This window comes from Melospiza melodia, chromosome 10 (assembly GCF_035770615.1).
Source record: "Melospiza melodia melodia isolate bMelMel2 chromosome 10, bMelMel2.pri, whole genome shotgun sequence".
Classification (NCBI taxonomy): Eukaryota; Metazoa; Chordata; class Aves; order Passeriformes; family Passerellidae; genus Melospiza; species Melospiza melodia.
Genome location: NC_086203.1, coordinates 14,143,754 through 14,162,950, shown reverse-complemented (window position 1 = coordinate 14,162,950; position 19,197 = coordinate 14,143,754). Strand labels below are relative to the sequence as shown.

Genomic DNA, 19,197 nt, shown 5'->3' with positions numbered 1-19,197 from the left:
AAAGAAACCAGTACATTTATATCACAACCCTCAGGCCCTGCTCTCCTCTATTGAACAGCCAAGAAAATGTTGGAGGGTTTTTTAAAACAGCAATTTAATACTAATTTCCTCAAGTAAACTCATCCAAACCAAGCTATTGAAAACACAGGGGAGAGTTTGCTTAGGAAGCTTTGGTTTCTACCAGCAGGCAAGAGAATGCAGATATATGCAATCTGAGATTTCAAAAAAGCTTAAGATCACCCTTCAGATTTTTCTGTGGGAATGTGATTGCTTTTGAAATTGTAACTTTATTCCTTGGGAAAAGTGATAGGGAGACACTTTATCATGATCCATCTGTGCTACTGAAACTGGAACACATCAAAAGTAGTGCTGCAGGTAACACAAGTCTTGTCTTGGTTGATATCACAGCACCAAAGTTTTAAGTTTTGGCACAGAATCTTTTTTTTCCCTAAAAAAGTAACAGTAGACAAAAGAGCTATTATGCAACATACAGGCATTTTGCAAACAGCACATTACATGTATAATAAAAAAAATATCCCAAGTAAAATTTCCAGGCTTTTTTTTTTTTTCCCAAAGCAAGATGAGACTTTTAACATAGAATGCAGCTAATTAAAGAAACAGATGAAGTCAGATGTGCACAGAACCGGGTATAATGTACTGGAAATTTAAAGACACAAAGTGCTTCCCTGACTATGAAACTTGCTTTAGGTAAACTCCATTAATTAAACATTTTTGAAGTTTACATAAACAGAGGCCCATGAAAAGTAAACAAAGAATAACCCAGTTTCTAAATATTGTGATGCACTCGTCAGTACAAACTTTGTAACGGGGCACATTCTCAAAGACTTGGTTTTAAACCCTCAACTTCAATCACAGAATACTGCAAATCTTGTCTCTATTTTCATTAATAGATATGCTTTATTTCCCATACACAGGGGACAGAAATTAGCTATATTGATAAAAATCTTTAGATCAGTTTACATTCTTGAACCCTTGTCCCCAGCCAGATTGCTGCCCTTGAGAGCAGAGCTAAAATTTATACACAGCTACACAATAAAATCCTAATTTTCTAACTTTAGAAAGGTTTGGCAGCCTGCAGGTCACTGCAGGCTACTGGTTTACACTGCCACTGGCTGAAGTTTTATAGCTTTACTCAAGTCACACTTTTAAAAGAATAATGGCTAGTGAAATCATAAATAAGTGGGATTCCACAGCAGGAATGACCTGAAATGGACCTCACTGTACTTCCAATGGCCTGATGTCAACTATTATTAAACTACAGGTTTTATAAAGTCTTCCACTAGACGTCTAGAGTTAAGCCAGAAGTTTTGGCTCTAATACAGGCAGTGATGAAAAACATATGAGTGGTAACAAGTCGCCTCAATATCATTCTGCAGTACTAAGATGGGCTAATCTGAAGCAGCACTTTACTCTGGTATCACCCACGGTGCCAGAAGGATCAAGAAGCTTGGAAGTGGATTTTTCTTTCTATATGCTTTGCATTTCACAGAACTCACTCTAGCTTCCTTTTTCCCTGCTTTTTGGTAATATGAAATAACTGGACATAAGGACCTTAGGTGGATTATCCCAGTGCTTCTGGAAGAACTTCCAAACCTGCAAGGTATGTCCAGTTTGAATACCTATTCTATATAAACAGCAGCAGAGAGTTAAGGCTGGCAGTCACTATGTGCAGATTAGTAATATCAGATAATTTAGAATTAGAAATACCATTTTTTAAATGGAACATTTAAAAATTTACTTGCTGAAATACTTGTGTGTTTACTACATGTGAGCTGAAAAAACAAATAGAGCTATAGTGAATTATTTAACTGTCAAAGACTTGTCAGAAAAATGTTACAGTTGACCATAACATTTTTTCTCAGTTATAACCATGTATGAAAATCTACTCTACAACAACAACAACAACTCTACAGTAATCACTCAGTGTCAACTTTCTGTAATTTGGTATTCAAGTTGGTGGGGGTTCTAAAGTACATATCAGCAAAGTAATTAAAAACAACCCAGGAAAAATGAACTGTAGATGAACTACAAGCTAAAAATCCTCAGAGATCATTCAGTAACAAGAGTCAAGCAGCTCTCCATAAAAAGTAAATATTCTGTAAACACAACCTATTTTATAAACATCCTCTTAATTATTACTGCTCAACTTCAATATTGGGCTATTTCTGTCAACAGACATTTCTGCAGTAATCTTACTAACAAAAAACCTTCCTCCTGTTTTTCTTCAGCAATTTAAGTAAATCAATGGAGTAGATAAAGAGTTAAACATAAACTCCTTTTATTTCTGGACTGGGACAATGACTAATAGAACCAGAACTATTTTTAAATATAGATTTCAAAACACTTATGGTCTTGCCTTTCTTTGGACAAAATCTGTGCACAGAGCAACGATTTGTGTTATTAATGAACACAGGGACTTTTCTTTGCCTCTGCAAAGACCACCACTGGGTCATTTAAGCATTTCCTTTTTAGAAATAATGCCATGGGAAATTTGTCTCTGTACCTCGGTAACAGGAGTGATTTCTAAATATAATTTAGAGTCTTTTTAAGATTTAAAAACTTCATGTATTAACTCATTCAGTATCATAACTGATAAGACAGCAAAGTCCACAGTGCTGGACTGGTTTGCAGCTGCCAAGCAATTCAGAGTTATTTGTTGTTGGGTCTCTTTGTGCCCTCTTCCCACGCTAACAACACAACTTCTGTTCTCACTGAAAGGGATTTTCTTCCCATAACTCATGTTTGGAATTTTCACATCACAGAAATATGGGAATTTCCCACATAAAACCTTAAGGCTTTTAATCATCTTAAATTATACTGTGACATCACCTGTATTTAACAATTTATAAATTATAATTAGTAGCATAAAAAGTGCCTGTGTTCCATGTGTAGTTTGGGTATAGATGACCACATTAGTGAGGACAAGTGTGTCCCAAACAACCAGTGTAATGATTTTTGGACAGTTATACACCTCAGGAAAGCATTTAGAGCATCTCTCCTTGTGAAGTGCACTCTCCACATTCAGTCACCTCACCTTGGGGTGGCTCATGTTCCAGGGAGAACGTGCTCAAAAGCTTTTTGTCCTCAAGGATAAGAAGGATTGACATAAAGAAGGAACAATGGAGCTTGAATTCACCACAGTCCTTGTCAAACTCATTCTCAATGTTCTGTCTGTTAAAACAAGAATGGACAAAGCCAGGCTTTGTCCAAGTGACAACCAGCTGCTCAGGGATTATTTAACAGAGCCCTTAAATCTGCCTAACAGCTTGAATATGTCAGGAATGGCTCCCCCATTGCTCCTCCTTCCTTCTCTTTCCATTTCATGTTCCAGCCTTGTCAACAAGGCTGTTCCACCCTTTCTATTGTGCTGGTTCTTGTACTCCAAAGTGACTCAGTTTCTTCATTTGAAAAGAATATGATGGAGATTTTTGTTGTTCACATTAGTTTTGTGCTGGTGTGGTGAGTTCAACCAGCTCAGTGAACAGCCTGAGAGGAAGGGCTGGTACCAGAGAGCTGGCAAGGAGCACAGTCAGGCTCAAGTGGCAGCAGAGGACCATGAGCACAGCTGCACCTACACCTTCTGAAACAGTGTTTTATAAAATCTTCATGACAGTATTTTCAGAAAGATCCCTTGGATCTCAGATTTTAGGCTTTCTTTTAATTCTCTTATTCTTGAGGTTTAAGCATGCAAAAAGTTTGTATAAGTTCTCTGAGAAGCACTGAAGAGTCAGAGCATTTTTAGTCATATCAGCACCTATTTACTGGGAAGCTCAAAACCTCAGGCAGGGAAGAACCATTCCCACACCTTCATAAAACTCAGTTCTTTAGGATCCATTCCTTGGCATTTCTTTGGCCTGTGCAAACCTGGAGTCAAGCTTGATGATCATTCCTAACTACAAAGCCAATAACAATTTCTTAAGGGCAAGATGAGAAGATGAAGCAAGGACTTGTTTCTTTAAAATGAAAAAAATCCCAACTCAGGTTTCCTTACATAAAGGGACTTGTTTTCAATAGATTTAACTCACAGAACTGATATGTGTCACCAGTGACACATTTCAATGCTACTTTTCTAGAGCTTTGTGAGCAACACATGTTTTTCAAGAGTTCAAATTGGCCACTACTCCAATTGCAGCCTCAATCTTTTAATACTTTGAAAGCCTAATTTTTGGCTATGTGGAAGGAAATATGCAATCCATTTGCTACAGATGCAAGTGTGGGAGCAGATTTTTAGGTTGTTTCATAAGAGGACTTTCTAGCAGCAGATCCAAAAGAACATTTTAGGAACATATGCAAGTTTATCTTTTAGATCCAGTAAAACTACACAGTCTCTCAGAAATTGAAGTCAGCAGGGACTTGGGAAGTCCATGTCCCAAGACATCATCACACATGATATCCTGCATATGGAAATGGTGTCTTATCACTGATGGACCACAGGGCATTTTGGCACTTGGGACCTAAATTGCCAGGGAAGAACAGAGGGCCTGAGAGCTCAGGTGTGGCAGCCCAGCCATTAAAGCACTTGTCCAAGAACAAGGAGAACTTGAAAGTCTGAAAGGCTTCTAATTCCTCATCTCTTAACTGATGGTATGACTAAAGTACTGAAGATTTTGGCCTTTTTCTGAAGCTGAAATTGAAGACTGAAAAGGCCAAATATTCCAAAGGTGCACAGCCAGAGATGACAACAATTCGCTCCAAAAAAACAAACAGAGGTTCCACACCTTCTTCCCAGCACTGTTTATATCCAAAGTGTCTTTCAAGGACAGGCATTGTAAGGGATTGCAAGAACAACCACAAAATTCTTTCTAGGAGCATTGCAAGAAAACATTACTATGAACACAAAGGAAAATATATGGGAAAAATACATGTGAAGATTCTTTCAAGAGAAAGATCCTTTTACCATCAGTAAAAGTACATGCACTACCTGAATGGGCATGCAACTGAAATATTATGGGAAATATCAAATTTAGCTCTATGCTGTTTACCTACAAGATACAAAGTACTTTGTGATTCTGATTTCAGGCATATATTTGGGGGAAAGAAGTTCTTTGCATTCTTTTTATGTTATCTGAACACTGTTAGCTTTCTTCTTTTTAAACTCCCTGAAACAGACACAGATATAGGAGCAGCAAGGTATGCAGGATATTTGCATTTAGTGCTGTTATGAGTCCCCTCTAATAAACATCCAAATGACTCTGCACAGACAAGAGTTGTATAAACAAAACCTCATTTTGAATAAGCCAAGTCAAACCCTGGTACAAAGCAGAGCACTCCTTTTCCTGCAGTGGAGGACCAATGACAAAATGCCAACATAGAGGCATTTTTCACCTCCAAACAGATCAGCAAGCATTTCATTAGGTGATCAAACAAGAACTGACACCCTTTTAGTATTTCCTTAAAGAGGTCTATAATAGTCTAAATAGAAACATTTTTATAACCAGGACATGCACAATAAAATTTCCTGCAGTCCCTCTTGGTTTGTAGAGAACATTTTTCGCTTCCAAATGACTTCTGGAATTGGGAGTTGAAGGGAAACAATGTCAAGCTGAGAGCTGAATCTACAACATTTTCTCAGAGTTTGTTGCGTTTGCAGGAATTCTTACAATCTCCATTCTCCTGTGCACATAGTTCTGTGGGAGCAAGGGAAAAAAAACCCCAACAAACAGAAAAGCCCCAACCTATGTTGAAAAATTCACATACAAAACTACGAGATAGCTTCTCTTCTGGATGTAAATGAAGTCACTGATTTCCACGGACATGGATTTCTAATAGGCAAGTTCTTCTCAGAGAAAAGAGCCCTCCTCAAACAGCATCAAGAAAGAATTGGGTTTGTTCAGTCTAGAAATAGAAGTTTTGGGGTGACTGAATTGTGGCCTTCCAGTGCCTGAAGGAGCCAACAAGAAAGACAGAGAGAGACTTTTTCCAAGAGTCTGGAGTGACAGGACAGGAGGAATGGCTTCACATTGGCAGGGAATAGGTTTAGACTGGATATTGGGAAGAAATCCTTCCCAGTGAGGGTGGGCAGGCCCTGGCACAGGTGCCCAGAGCAGCTGTGGCTGCCCCTGGATCCCTGGCAGTGCCCAAGGCTGAGCTGGACAGGGCTGGGAACCCCCTGGGACAGTGGAAGGAGTCCCTGCCATGGCAGGGGTGGAATGGGATGAGCTTTAAGGTCCCTTCCCACCAAAAGTGTTCTGAGATTCTACAACTCTGTGAGATGCATTGCATGCAGAGGTGAACTTCTATCAATGTCAATAACAAATGACTGGAACATGGGAAAAGCTCAGGACTGAAAACTTCAGATTAGACTAGGAAGAGTTTTTAATTAAAGTGTTTAGGGAGTGGAATATTAAGTGTTTAGGAAGTATCCTGCTGAGTGCATTTTATGCACTGCTAATCAAGTCCTTCCCAATTTCATAATCAATGCACATAGGTTAATATATTCCACTAAAAATACTTTTTCATAGAGAACAAATAAAAGAAATCATATTCCAAATTCTGGTAAAGTTTACTACAAAAAATTCCACTTCAAAGCTTGAAGCGAATGATGATGTTATTTGTAAACAAAAATAAAATACTTTGATATTATATTAATGCCCAATGAATTTAAGTTAATATTATGGGTAATTTTATAGTATTAATTTATATTTAAAGGATTTTTATATCCTTCATATACTAAATGAACCTCAATGTTTACAACAGGCTTTTTTTCAGGACTAGATGGTGTGGTAGTGAGTGAAGCAAACAGTTCAATAACTTCATTTGCTGCTCCCTATTCACTGATTCTGGTGCTTGTTTTTTTGTTCATTTGTTCACTTTCCAAGATTGGTTATCCTGATTAAGAAGATATGAAAGAATATACACTCCTCCTCTTCTTGGCTTTGTGCTCTGCCAAATCTCTCACTGGTCCTTCATATTTTACACTGAAGAACATGATGCTCCAAGATATGGAAGACGACGACGATGATGACGATGACGACAATTCTCTATTTCCAACCACTGAACCCATTCTACCACTGATTCCTTTTGATCTGTTCCCAACGTGCCCCTTTGGATGCCAGTGCTATGTGAGAGTTGTCCACTGCTCTGACCTAGGTAAGAATGAATTTGTGTGTCTGTCCTCCCCTGGATTCTCCTTTGGAGGATTTGTCTTTTAAAGGATGAATTATTATGTGGGCACATAAATGGGATGCAAAGTATTCCCTCAGCTGAACTTCCACCAAAGTCAGCACCCCTGGTAACCACTTAGCCAAAGGCAAATGTGCTCCTGTCAGTGCTGCAGGTACATCCCAGTCCCTAAAAGTGAGTTCATTATTAATTGTGGCAATTTCAATTAGTGCTCAATGAAGTTTTCCTATCATTCAAGGCAGCCAAAGGACTGTGCTCCCACCACCAGCACAGTGACAATGACATTTGTCCTCATCACAGCCCTGCCACCTTCCTGAGCTTCATCCTGGACTCTCATGTCTTAGAAACAGTCTCCATACATAAATTGCTGGGGTTTTAAAAATGTGTTATTATTAGGGAATCAGAAAATTTTGCTGACAGCAGCAAACTGTTGTTAATGTATCTGGTCTACAGATTTCAAACCACTTCACATGAGTTCACACATAGAAAAATCCCACATTAGTACACTTCAGCTTTAGATAACTGCAATCTATTAATTAGAGAATAATTGTTAATAAATTGGACAGCATTTAGCATTTAATGCATCAGCTTTTCCACTCAAAAGAAAGTTACTGTCCCTGTTGAGCCTTTTCTGCTGATTCAGGATCTCAGATGGCCTGAACTGCAGTGGGTTTGTAACTGAACAGAAAACTGGGATGGGGGAATAATGCTACTGGTACTGATTTATGTTAATGATCTATGGTACTTCTAATGTGTTTTGTTAATGACTTCTGGTACTGATTTGTGTTAATGGTTTCTAGTACTGGTACTGATTTGTGTTAATGGTTTCTGGTACTGGTTCTGATTTGTGTTAATGACTACTGGTACTGAAGCACTGGCAGTGGAGACCCCCTCTGCCCACACCAAGAACAGGTTTCTCAGCCCTGCCATGACCTGAATGAACCCCCAGCAGCTGCCCCAGTGCCATGGACAGGGCAGGGCAGAGGCCCAAAGGAGCACTAAGCAGAGACCCCTGAATCCACAGCCCTGCTCCTCAACAGGGAACCACTGCCCTGGATTCCTGAGGGATCCTTTCTCCAGACACTAAACAGTTGCTCTGTAGGACAATCCATGCTCTGAGGATTATTTCACAGATGCAAAGAGCCCACAGTGAGCAGTCCCCATTAAGCTTTCATGGTCAGGGGCAGAAGCAATTGCTCCCAAAACCATGCACATGTTTGTGGTACATTCTTACATCTTTAGATTTTCCCACTATCAAAAATTCACTTCTACCCTTTGCTTTACGGCTGCTCATATTTTCTTCCCCACCATATTCATTAACAATCTTATTGTGTTTTGATGTTTGGCAGTTAATTTCTTTGGACTTAAGCACAGCACATAATGTTTCTGTTTATGTCACATACTCATGTAGGTTTGACATCAATTCCTCGCAACATCCCACCAGATACTCGGATGATTGATCTTCAGAACAACAAAATCAAAGAGGTCAAGGAGAACGATCTCAAAGGACTCACATCACTTTATGTAAGCTTGCTATTTCCCAAGTTTCCCAGTTAAAATATAAATGTTATTTCCTTTTCCAATCATATAGATTTAAGAAGTCTAATGCCTGCATATTTGAGAGCTTCCACATAGTAAGAAGCAAATACCTTGAGTTGTAAAATCTACTTTCTACAACACTCAGAAAATAGATCTAACCAAAAAGATTCTCAAGAGTTTTCAGTTATTAGCATGCACAGAAACATTCCCTAGATTTTAAAGGCTGCAAGGCAAGTTCCCCTTTTTATCTGCTTAGATGGAAAATAGCAGAAAGAATTTAACCACATTTTCTGAGGGTATTTTCAAAAGAACAGAACATACAGCTAACTCATACAGCACTGAAACAAATGATACAAATCCAGTTGACCTGAACAGAAAACAGAAAAACACTGAATTACTGGAAAAGTCAGGGGCTTTACTCCTAATTTGTTACCATGCTCAATTATGCATGTGGTGACAGGCTTTGAAACAAATATCCCAGGCAACTGATAAATCTAGATGTTTACAGAATGCAATAATCCCTTTTGATGATGAAAGGAAATGAGAGTCCCAGAGGGCTGGGAAGTAGATTAATTCTGCTTTAGAATATTTATTTCTATTGGATGTCACCATAGATCCAGTATCCAGATCTAGTTCCACTAACAAATACTGACCATTTAAAAATTTTCTCTCTAAAACCCAAATCTGTTCCATAACTGACAGCAAATGAAGTACATTCTATTCTCCCTTAGAAAGACACAAGACACACAAACTAACATAAGGACCGCTCCTAACACAGTAGGAAGGAATTCTCCCCTGTGAGAGTGGGCAGGCCCTGGCACAGGTGCCCAGAGCAGCTGTGGCTGCCCCTGCATCCCTGGCAGTGCCCAAGGCCAGGCTGGACAGGGCTTGGAGCACCCTGGGATAGTGGGAGGTGTCCCCACCCATGGCAGAGGTGGCACTGGATGGATTTAAGGTCCCTGCCAACCCAAAATCATTCTGTGATTCTATAAAACAAATCCTTTCATTCATATTTGGCTTCTGAGCAAGATCTGAAAATTTACAAGATCTAAGTGTTTATGAATGAGCTTGTTAATTATTATGGCCTAGGACAGGACAGAAAAACCAGGAACTCTATAAATTCAGAGTTGGCAACAAAGCATTTCCTATTCTCTTGTGCCTGGGTGCAGAATGGTCTCAGCAGCAAGCAAAAGGTAACTGCACAAACTGTGGTTTATATTCTGTGTAAAAGATCTAAGAGTCTCTTATCTCCAATGACTGAGAAAGCCACTGGAATCCATCAGCAATCACATTAAAGACCAGAGTCACCACTTAATTATGTGATAGCTGAGCACACCAAGCTGCTTTGCTTTTCCTCCTCGGTTCATTTGTGGCAAGGCCAAACAACATTTTCACTGAGAGCAAAGTTTACTTTGTACAACTTGGCTCAGTCCTGGAGTCTGCTTAGCAAAGGCACAGATGGCAGCTTGGATTAGGAAGGAGCATTTCCTGTTTATTTCCTTGAGCTAACCTCATTTTTTTCGGGGAAAAAAAAAAATCTTGTTTGCTCTACGTTTTCCCCCACACAATTCCTAAGAAGAGATGACTCCAAGAAATAAAAAAGGAACAGAAATGAATAGCTTAAGTATGGAAATGCAGAGATGTGATTTGACATGCAGAATCATTTCAGATAGTGTGTATTTTCCTGTCTGTAGTAACTCATTACAAGCTCTCTGATAACACATAGCAATGAGGCAGAAGCTGCTGCCAAAAGATTCATGTACTGTATAGAAGAGAGACACTGAAGTTCACAGGAGCTGGAAAAGCCAAATAAAACAAATTCATGTGTCATATAAAGATTCTAATATCTAAGAAACTCAGATTAAAAAAAACTTCACTTTTACTTTGCAGCATTATGTTAAAATAAAAGATGAGATTCTGAGTTTTAAGAATCTGTCTGCATTAAGGAACAATAGCAATGAGGTATATAAAGCCCATACAATCCCACTAAATATTTGAATACAAACATATTGTTTTGCCAGTTCTCATGATTCATTGGCACCTTGGCAGCTCTACCTTCAGGTTAATGATCCAGCTTGCAGGTTCTTCTTTGTTTTTCATAATCAACTGAAATGCCCAAAGCATCTACAAAGTGCTGAAGTTTGGTAGGATGGAAAAATAAAATAGTTTTAACACTTAATTGCTAGATTACATTTCAAATTCATGCCTTCAAAGTCATAGTCATAACAGTCCTGGATAAATAAAACTTTCTAATTGCTCTTTACATCTCTCCTAGGCACTGGCTTTGAACAATAATAAAATTTACAAGATCCATCCCAAGGCCTTTCAACCAACAAAGAGGCTACGACGACTGTACTTGTCCCACAACCAACTGACAGAGATTCCAACAAATCTGCCCAGAACTCTGGTAGAGCTCAGAATTCATGCTAATAAGGTTAAGAAAATCCCCAAGGATGTATTTAAAGGAATGAAGTCTCTACATGTTTTAGGTAAGCCTGATTAAGCAGAACAGAAAATGTCTTTACCAAAGATGGAACATATCATACATCATTTCCATTCAAACATTTCCCCAAGGCACAGCTTCCTCTTAAAGAGATATCCATGCTGTGGGAATACCCTCCACAATTTAGTTTCTATGTGAAGTTGCTGCAAAGGTTAAGTTTTGGATAATCCTGCAAGCCAAGTAACACAGCCTAAATTCCCTGAGAGCTGAGACACCCCTCAGAACACACAATCAAAGCTAAACATTAATGAGTGCTTGGAATATGAGAGATCAAAAATAAATTTAAATCAGCTCTTCATAACTTAGTCTAACCTACAAAAAAATTCCTATGCCATAAATGTTTTTCCTTTTCCCCCTTGGGCAGAAATGAGTGCAAATCCTCTTAACAATGATGGAATTGAGCCAGGGGCATTTGAAGGGGTGAATATCTACCACATACGAATTGCAGAGGCCAAGTTAACTTCAATTCCTAAAGGTAGGTCTGCTTTCCCTTTTCTAATTTACTTACACCAGCACACTCCTTAATAAAATGCTTTAACATCTGAAGGATTATTAAATTCATAAATTCTTTTCTATCCTCATTACTACCAGACCACCTCCTACCTTTTCTTTTTGAACTTTATATCCAGTTCCCCATCCCAGAAGAGTTTATGCACAAACAGCACAAACAGAGTGCAGTGCACACCCTCTCCCTGCCAGCACATCCACTCCTCTCACAGAATGTCCACACACTTGTCTTAGGAGTAACAATACAAAGAAATTCTTAATTTGATGTCACTTCACATCTTTCACATCTCAGCCTCTCAAAAATCCTCACAGAGAAAGGATAAACTCCCTGATATTTGATCAGGAATATAAGGGATGCAAAATTCCTTTACGGATTTAAAATGTAACCCCAAAATTTCTAAATTTACTTTTGAATATTTCACATCACACTGAACCTCAAATACAATGTTCAATGTAGTTTTGCTAAGTAAAACTTAATATTTAATTAAATTTGCCATATACAAAATACAACCTAAATACAAAATCAAATCACTTTTCCATGTAAAAAAACCCCAACCTTGAAATTTGGAGGTAAAACTAAATTAAACCACTAATTTGATGAATCACTGACTTCCACACACTCAAATGTAGCATAAAAGAGTTCAGTACAACATTCCACCTGCTTTTTCTGCAGGTCAGCGTGGTATTGAACCAAACTCTCATGATTTTCAACCACTCAAAACTACCAGCTAAGAGAACAAGGAAGGAAACAAAGCAAAACCCTGTGTTCTGTGCTCTAACTCCCAGGGAAGCAATGTTGGCCACTGTATTTAATTCTCATCATTCAGATAAAGAACTCGCTTCTTATTAATCTCTTCCTGTATATATGCATATATATACATACACACATATATGTGTATATATATAGATGCATATATATACACACGTGTATATGCATATGTATATGCATATACATACACATATACATGTGCATATATATGTGTACATATAAACATACAGGAGAGACAAAGAGAACAAAAAAAAACCTTGTAGAAGAGAACACTAAAAACCCCTCAACAATAGTCAAAACCAACTCACCCCAACTGTTCAGATAACTTTAAAATCAGAAGGTCTCTGTCTGCCTAACAAAAAAACCCCAAAAAACAAACCCCATCTAATATAAGCTCCTGTCACTTAGCACAAAAAACATCCCAATGTAAAATGATTCCAGTTTTGTCTTTGTTATAGAGAAATCTCCTATAAAGACATACAGCACGAGATCCAAAATGTGGTGTCAGATACATAAACAAACCAAACGAAACATGATTTCATGGTGAACTCCTTCACCACAAATGCAAGCTGAGTTTGCAGATGCTTCTCTCTGCAAATGCTACAATGGCACAAAGGTTTAAAAAAATGTAGCTTATAAAAGGCACTAAAAATGTGCAGTGGGCAGGTGGGTGGCCTTCCTCTGGATATTGTCACTCAGGCACCCGGAACTGCGGGCTGGAACGCAAACTGGAGCGGAGCCCAAACAAACAAACTTTATTGCAAGGGGAATAAAGGCAGGCTGGGAGCAGCAGAGCCGGGAGCAGCGCTGCTGTATTGCAAGGGGAATGAAGAGATAAAGGATAAAGGCAGGCTGGGAGCAGCCCCGTCCCTGCAGAGCCGGGAGCAGCGCTCCTGTATTGCAAACAGAATAAAGGGATAAAGGATAAAGGCAGGCTGGGAGCAGCCCCGTCCCTGCAGAGCCGGGAGCAGTGATCCTGTATTGCAAGGGGAATAAAGGATAAAGGCAGGCTGGGAGCAGCCCCGTCCCTGCAGAGCCGGGAGCAGCGCTCCTGTATTGCAAACAGAATAAAGGGATAAAGGATAAAGGCAGGCTGGGAGCAGCCCCGTCCCTGCAGAGCCGGGAGCAGTGATCCTGTATTGCAAGGGGAATAAAGGATAAAGGCAGGCTGGGAGCAGCCCCGTCCCTGCAGAGCCGGGAGCTCCGGCAGCCCCCGAGGGCAGCGGGACCCGCTCGGTGCCGGGGCCATCCCCACCGAGGCTCCGGTAACTGAGCCCAGCAGCAGCAAACAAATCCAGCCTGGGATGAGCTGCCCTTGCCCTCGCTAAGAGGATGTTGTGGAAAGATTCGCCACCTCCTGGTCCACCAGTCTGGATTTGGAATTTTGGAAATGCAAGAGTAAATATTCTGGCATGGGAAAGAGCTATCAAATAGCACAGTTCTGCTTAGAGTACTCCAAAACCTTTCCTTGCAGTCACATCCTAGCAGCTGTAACAGCACAACTGCTACATCATGTAGAAAAAGAATTACAGATCTTCAAAACACTGTCCCTGGTTCCACAGCCTTTCACTACAGACTCTGAGATAAATGCACAAATCACAGGATCAACATCTTTGACAATGTAACCATGAGAGTTGTTATCAAGGAAGCCAGAAAAAGTACCAAATTTTGGAACTCTTATATCTCTTAATTAGCATATGCTTTTCCATAGCTTATTTTTTGAAAAGTTATTATTTAAACCAAATTATATTGGTGATTTTCTTAATTAACATACTTATATGTAATATAATTACATTATATATAATTTTATATATAGGTATGTAATATATTTTATATATATGTAATACATATTATAGATATTACATGTACACATATATTACACATATACATTTTATATATTTATTTTTATATTGATAAAAATAAATATATAAAATGTATATGTGTAATAAATGTATACATATATATGTGTATATATGTAATATATACATATATATGCATACATATTATACATATATACATATATGTAATATAATGACATATACTCAATTATATTTAATACAGATTTTTTGATGCAGACAATCACCCCAAGATTCTTCTATTGGATTCTTCTAACCCAATTCTAAACACAAAGGAAAGAAGATTTTGGATAAGTTGACTTGTTTTTTTCACACTGTGCATTTTTTTCATCAGGTTTGCCCTCCAGTCTTCTGGAGCTTCACTTAGATGACAATAAGATCACAGGAATTGAAGTTGAGGATTTTAACCGCTACAAAGACCTACAAAGGTAAAATTCCCAGGCTGAATCCTTTTATTTGCTAAAATGTCATGCCCAGCAAGATCTCATTTTTGATACTTCTCTTGTTAATTACAGAAAAAATAATAAAAATTGTAGGTGTTTTGTTAAGAATTGCTCTAAATAAGACCCAACTTTAAAACCCAAACACACCTCCAAAGCCCCACATAAGTCTTGTTATTACATGTTTTGCCAACAGTCTGCAACAGAAACATAGAATAAGAACAAAATTAACTATCCTATGTTCTTCTAATTCTTAAAAAATTACTCTTGTAAATACAGCAGTTGGTGAAGGAAACAACAGCTTTCAAATGCAATGAGGTTTAAAGAAAAATCTGTGTTTCTGAGGAATGTATCACTGAAATAGGAGAGAAGGAAGTTCTCTCTGTAAAACTCAGTTAAGAACTCTGAAAATATGGCTGAGCAGGACTGGATTTGGTAACAGAAATTACTGAACTGCCTTTAGATACCAAATTCAGCTTCTGAAGCAATCAGGAAAGAATGGAGAAAAAGGAGCTGGCAGGATGGGCAGAAAGAGCAATTCTGAATGACCTGAGGCTAGAGAAAAAAATAGAAGGAAAATCTGGAAATAGGAAAGAAGTTAGTCCTGCTTCGTAAAAAACCTTTATATTTTAAAAATGGGCTACACATTAAAACCACCTTTCAAGACTTGCTGTTTGGCTATTTATTAGAACTTATTACAGTGACTACACTTTGCAGCAGTACTACTTGGTAAAATGATATGATTAATCTCACAAGCAGCTTGATGTTTATAATTGAAATACTTGCCACTATAATTACAAAAACTGCATGCAAAACGGAACATTTGCTTACATCAGATAACTGATAACTGCTTTAAGCCAATCTTTAAGTGGAGTTCAAATTACATTAGGTCAATGGTGATTTTTTCTTATCAAAGAGAAGATTTCATCATGTTTTTCCAGTTCCTTTCTCCCCCCATATTTACTCCTGTGTATTTCAATCTTAAAAAAAAAGCTCTTCAATGCTGTTGTGAATCTCAATTAGTCTTTAATTAAATGTTCCTTGTGCTATTTCTAGGCTAGGCCTTGGCAATAATAAAATCAAAGACGTGGAAAATGGAAGTTTTGCCAACATCCCAAGTATACGCGAAATCCACCTGGAAAAAAACAAGCTGAAGAAGGTTCCTCCTGGATTACCTGAACTGAAATATCTGCAGGTCAGACACTGAACTTATCAGAGAGCTCTGAGAGTTCTGAGTTGTTTGGCTTTCCCACTGTCACACTGATTAGGTCACAATCAAAAAGCATAATTAATTGACACATATTTTGCCATGACTCTCCTACTAAGCCTGAAATCATAAAAGTTTATTAAAGAAATAAACAAAATCAAATTGCAGGAACATTTCCTAGAAAAAAAAAAAAAGGACAAGAAACTGCTACACCCAAAAAATATTTCCAGAAATGAGAATTTAATACTACTATATTCTTCATTGTAATCAAGAATTATAGTTTTTACTACATCATTATAATTCTTACTACAAGAGAATATAAAATTGCATTTTAGAACCAAATTCTGTAAGAATAGAGTCCAATTCTTCTAAAAACACACAAAATGCCTTATGACTTCTCTTTGTGGGAGAGAGTGGGGCAGAAGGAAGACTTTTTAAAAAAGATTTAATCTAAGTGTTAAGGTCTTATAACTCTCAAGGTCTGCACGGAACTGATGCAAACCTACACGGTAAGGAATATTTTCCCCACTTTCATTCAACTCCTGTATTTTTCTGTTCCTACTGCTGCAGGTGGTTTTCCTCCATTCCAACCACATTGCCAAGCTGGGAGTGAACGATTTCTGTCCCACAGGACGGAGGAAGAAGAAAGCTCTGTACAGTGGCATCAGCCTCTTCAACAACCCCGTCAAGTACTGGGAGGTGCAGCCTTCCACCTTCCGCTGCATCTTAGCCAGGAACAGCGTCCAGCTTGGCAACTTCCTCAAGTGAGACTCAAGTTGGTCGTTTCAAAAAGCAACTTGTCCAAATCAGTTTTACAATACTTGAAATTTGCAGGAAAATGCGGATTTTGTGCTATTTAACCGTTTACAAAGTATTTGCTATTTCAGAGGTAATTAATTAGAAACAATATGTTAAGTAGGATCCGTTGTAGTATTTGACAATGTTCAATCTACATTTGAATAATTTAAACAAAAGTTTTGATAGCTTACAGAAGGACTCTTAGAAGTGGAACTGGAAACTGTGTTTGATGTTTCCTATTATAGATGTTCAATGCCTTCCTTAAATCACATCATTTGGACATATTCTTTCTTTCAAATAAATCCTAAAAATCATGTGGAAGTGACTTTTTCCATAGTTAGGAAACAGAGACCTAGATTATCTCCCAGAAAATGTTATAAGAAAAGTTGCAAAACCAAAAATTACCAGACTTCAAGGGCAATTCCTTGTGCCATTTTTGATAATGAGCAGAGATGCAATAAAAAGCTACAATATTGTCAGGTAGTTGTCTCCAAGCTAGAATATATTCTTACAATCTTTTAAGTGAGATAAAGACAAGTTTCATGTCGAGAACAGATGAAAAGTCTTTAAAAGCTGTTGGCAATTTTTCCTTTCAACTTCAAGAAGAAAATGTCCTTCGATGTTTTGCTATTGATAAAATTGGATGCAGTCTGAACATTAAAAGTAGGATTCAAGATTTATGATATGCTTCAAGCTTAATAGGAATGACTATTAAACTCCCTTTAGGCCAGCACAAACATTTTTCTTTTATCTATAACAACTGTAATAGTGTTTTTCATTTTATTCTTTTCCTCTTTATATTTTGATATCACACGGGTTAAGGATCTCTCCTTAATGGAATTCCCTTACAATTGCCAAAACCAAGCAGCTGGAACTTGCCTGCCCTGCCTTCCTGTGCAGGGCAGCACACAGAGCTCTCAATTCTGACAGTACTGTATCAAATGGATATTTTAGATATCTATTTAGTGTATATTTGCTATTGGGATTCAAAATAAATGAAATAAACTTACAGAATACCTGCACATGTTTCCTTTATTACACGGTTGCTCATGTCAAAATGTTCTGAGATTCTAACCAAGAACCTTTGTGACTCTTCTCTAGACACTTCCTCTAGTGCTCCTTTTTCCAAACCTACAGAGCTTACAGGAAAAGAATCGCTGCTGATTTGCAAAGTTCAAAATCCAACACTTTGGGAAATGGCACACACTTGTAGAAGAAAATACTACACAGAACTCAATTAATTCCCAATCTCTCAGCCCTCCTACCATCCTCCCAAGTACACTACACAATCAGCATCAAGTCTGAGTTCTTTTCATCTGCTGTATCTCCTGGTAGTTAATATTTTGTTAGCATCACTCTGCTCATGAGACAAACTATGTGAAGAGAGGAGGCAGAGCAGACCTGGGAGGCTTTTACTGAAGAACAATATTTGCAAATAGAAATTCTGTAACACACTTCAAAGCAAAATAAAATCAAAAGACCAAACAGAACACAAAATTGAAATCTGCTGATGACCGAGCATCTTTCTATTCCTGGCTTCTGGAGATGTTTCTAAGGAGTGCATTTCCTAGCAAACATCAACATTCCCTTAGGGAGAGACTCCCCTGCCTTACAGTACCATAAACAACTCCTAACCCCATGCAATGTTAGTAAATACAACAGATAACTGAAAAATCATTACATTTTTATGAATCACTGGTTGATAGCCTGCTGTACTGGTTACATCATTTCAGCAATGTCAACATCAGCAGAAAAGCTGATTTCAATCTGTAGCTTAACTGAAAGAACAAACAATATTGTATAGTAGATTTTTCTACACTAATTCACTGGTAAGGTTTAAAAGGAAGCACAGAGAATGCAAACAATTCCTTATATAATCAGGGTTAATGCAATGGACAACAGGAACCCTCATGCTCTCTAAGCCTATGAATTCTGTACAGGTATTTGTGTAAGAGTTTCACCAAATTTAAGTCTGCTACTGAACTCCTACTATAATGGAAAAGCTTTGAAAAAATATAGTAAAGTCCTAAGTCTATACAGTCTTGATCTTATCCTTCCAGAGCCTTAAAAACTCTCTTGCCTTCTCACTCCTTCCTCTGGCTGTGCATCCAGACTTAGAAACTCTTTCTCCAGTCAGCACCCATAGATTCATAGAACATTCACAGAAATAACTGCAGCACTACTTTTGAAGAAACTACCTCTACCCTCACTCTTAATAAATAATCTCCAAATGATTTTATCAACTGCTTAGGTTTGCACTATCCTCCGGGCAAATTCAGCCAGCTTAGAAGCTTAAAAAAACTTCATCTGTGACTTAAAAACCACTGAAAATTTTGCATTACAACAGGGAAGCATCAAATGGTTCATTGTAACAATTTCCTGTAGATTTTATTTTAAATTAATTTCCTAGATCACCTCAAATTGATAGGATGCTT

At 38.1% G+C, this 19,197-nt stretch overlaps 2 protein-coding genes across 2 annotated transcripts in view; one reads left to right on the top strand and one right to left on the bottom strand.

Moving 5' to 3' along the window:
* CENPP (centromere protein P) overlaps positions 1-19,197 on the bottom strand; it is a 114,457-nt gene that overhangs the window by 44,620 nt on the left and 50,640 nt on the right. The window lies entirely within an intron of this gene.
* On the top strand, positions 1,320-17,776 carry ASPN (asporin). The gene is made up of 8 exons (XM_063164438.1): positions 1,320-1,621; positions 6,840-7,110; positions 8,555-8,667; positions 10,958-11,171; positions 11,550-11,660; positions 14,652-14,745; positions 15,814-15,952; positions 16,535-17,776. Exons 2-8 carry the CDS (start codon positions 6,864-6,866, stop codon positions 16,730-16,732), a joined length of 1,116 nt encoding a protein of 371 aa, XP_063020508.1. The 5' UTR covers positions 1,320-1,621; positions 6,840-6,863; the 3' UTR covers positions 16,733-17,776.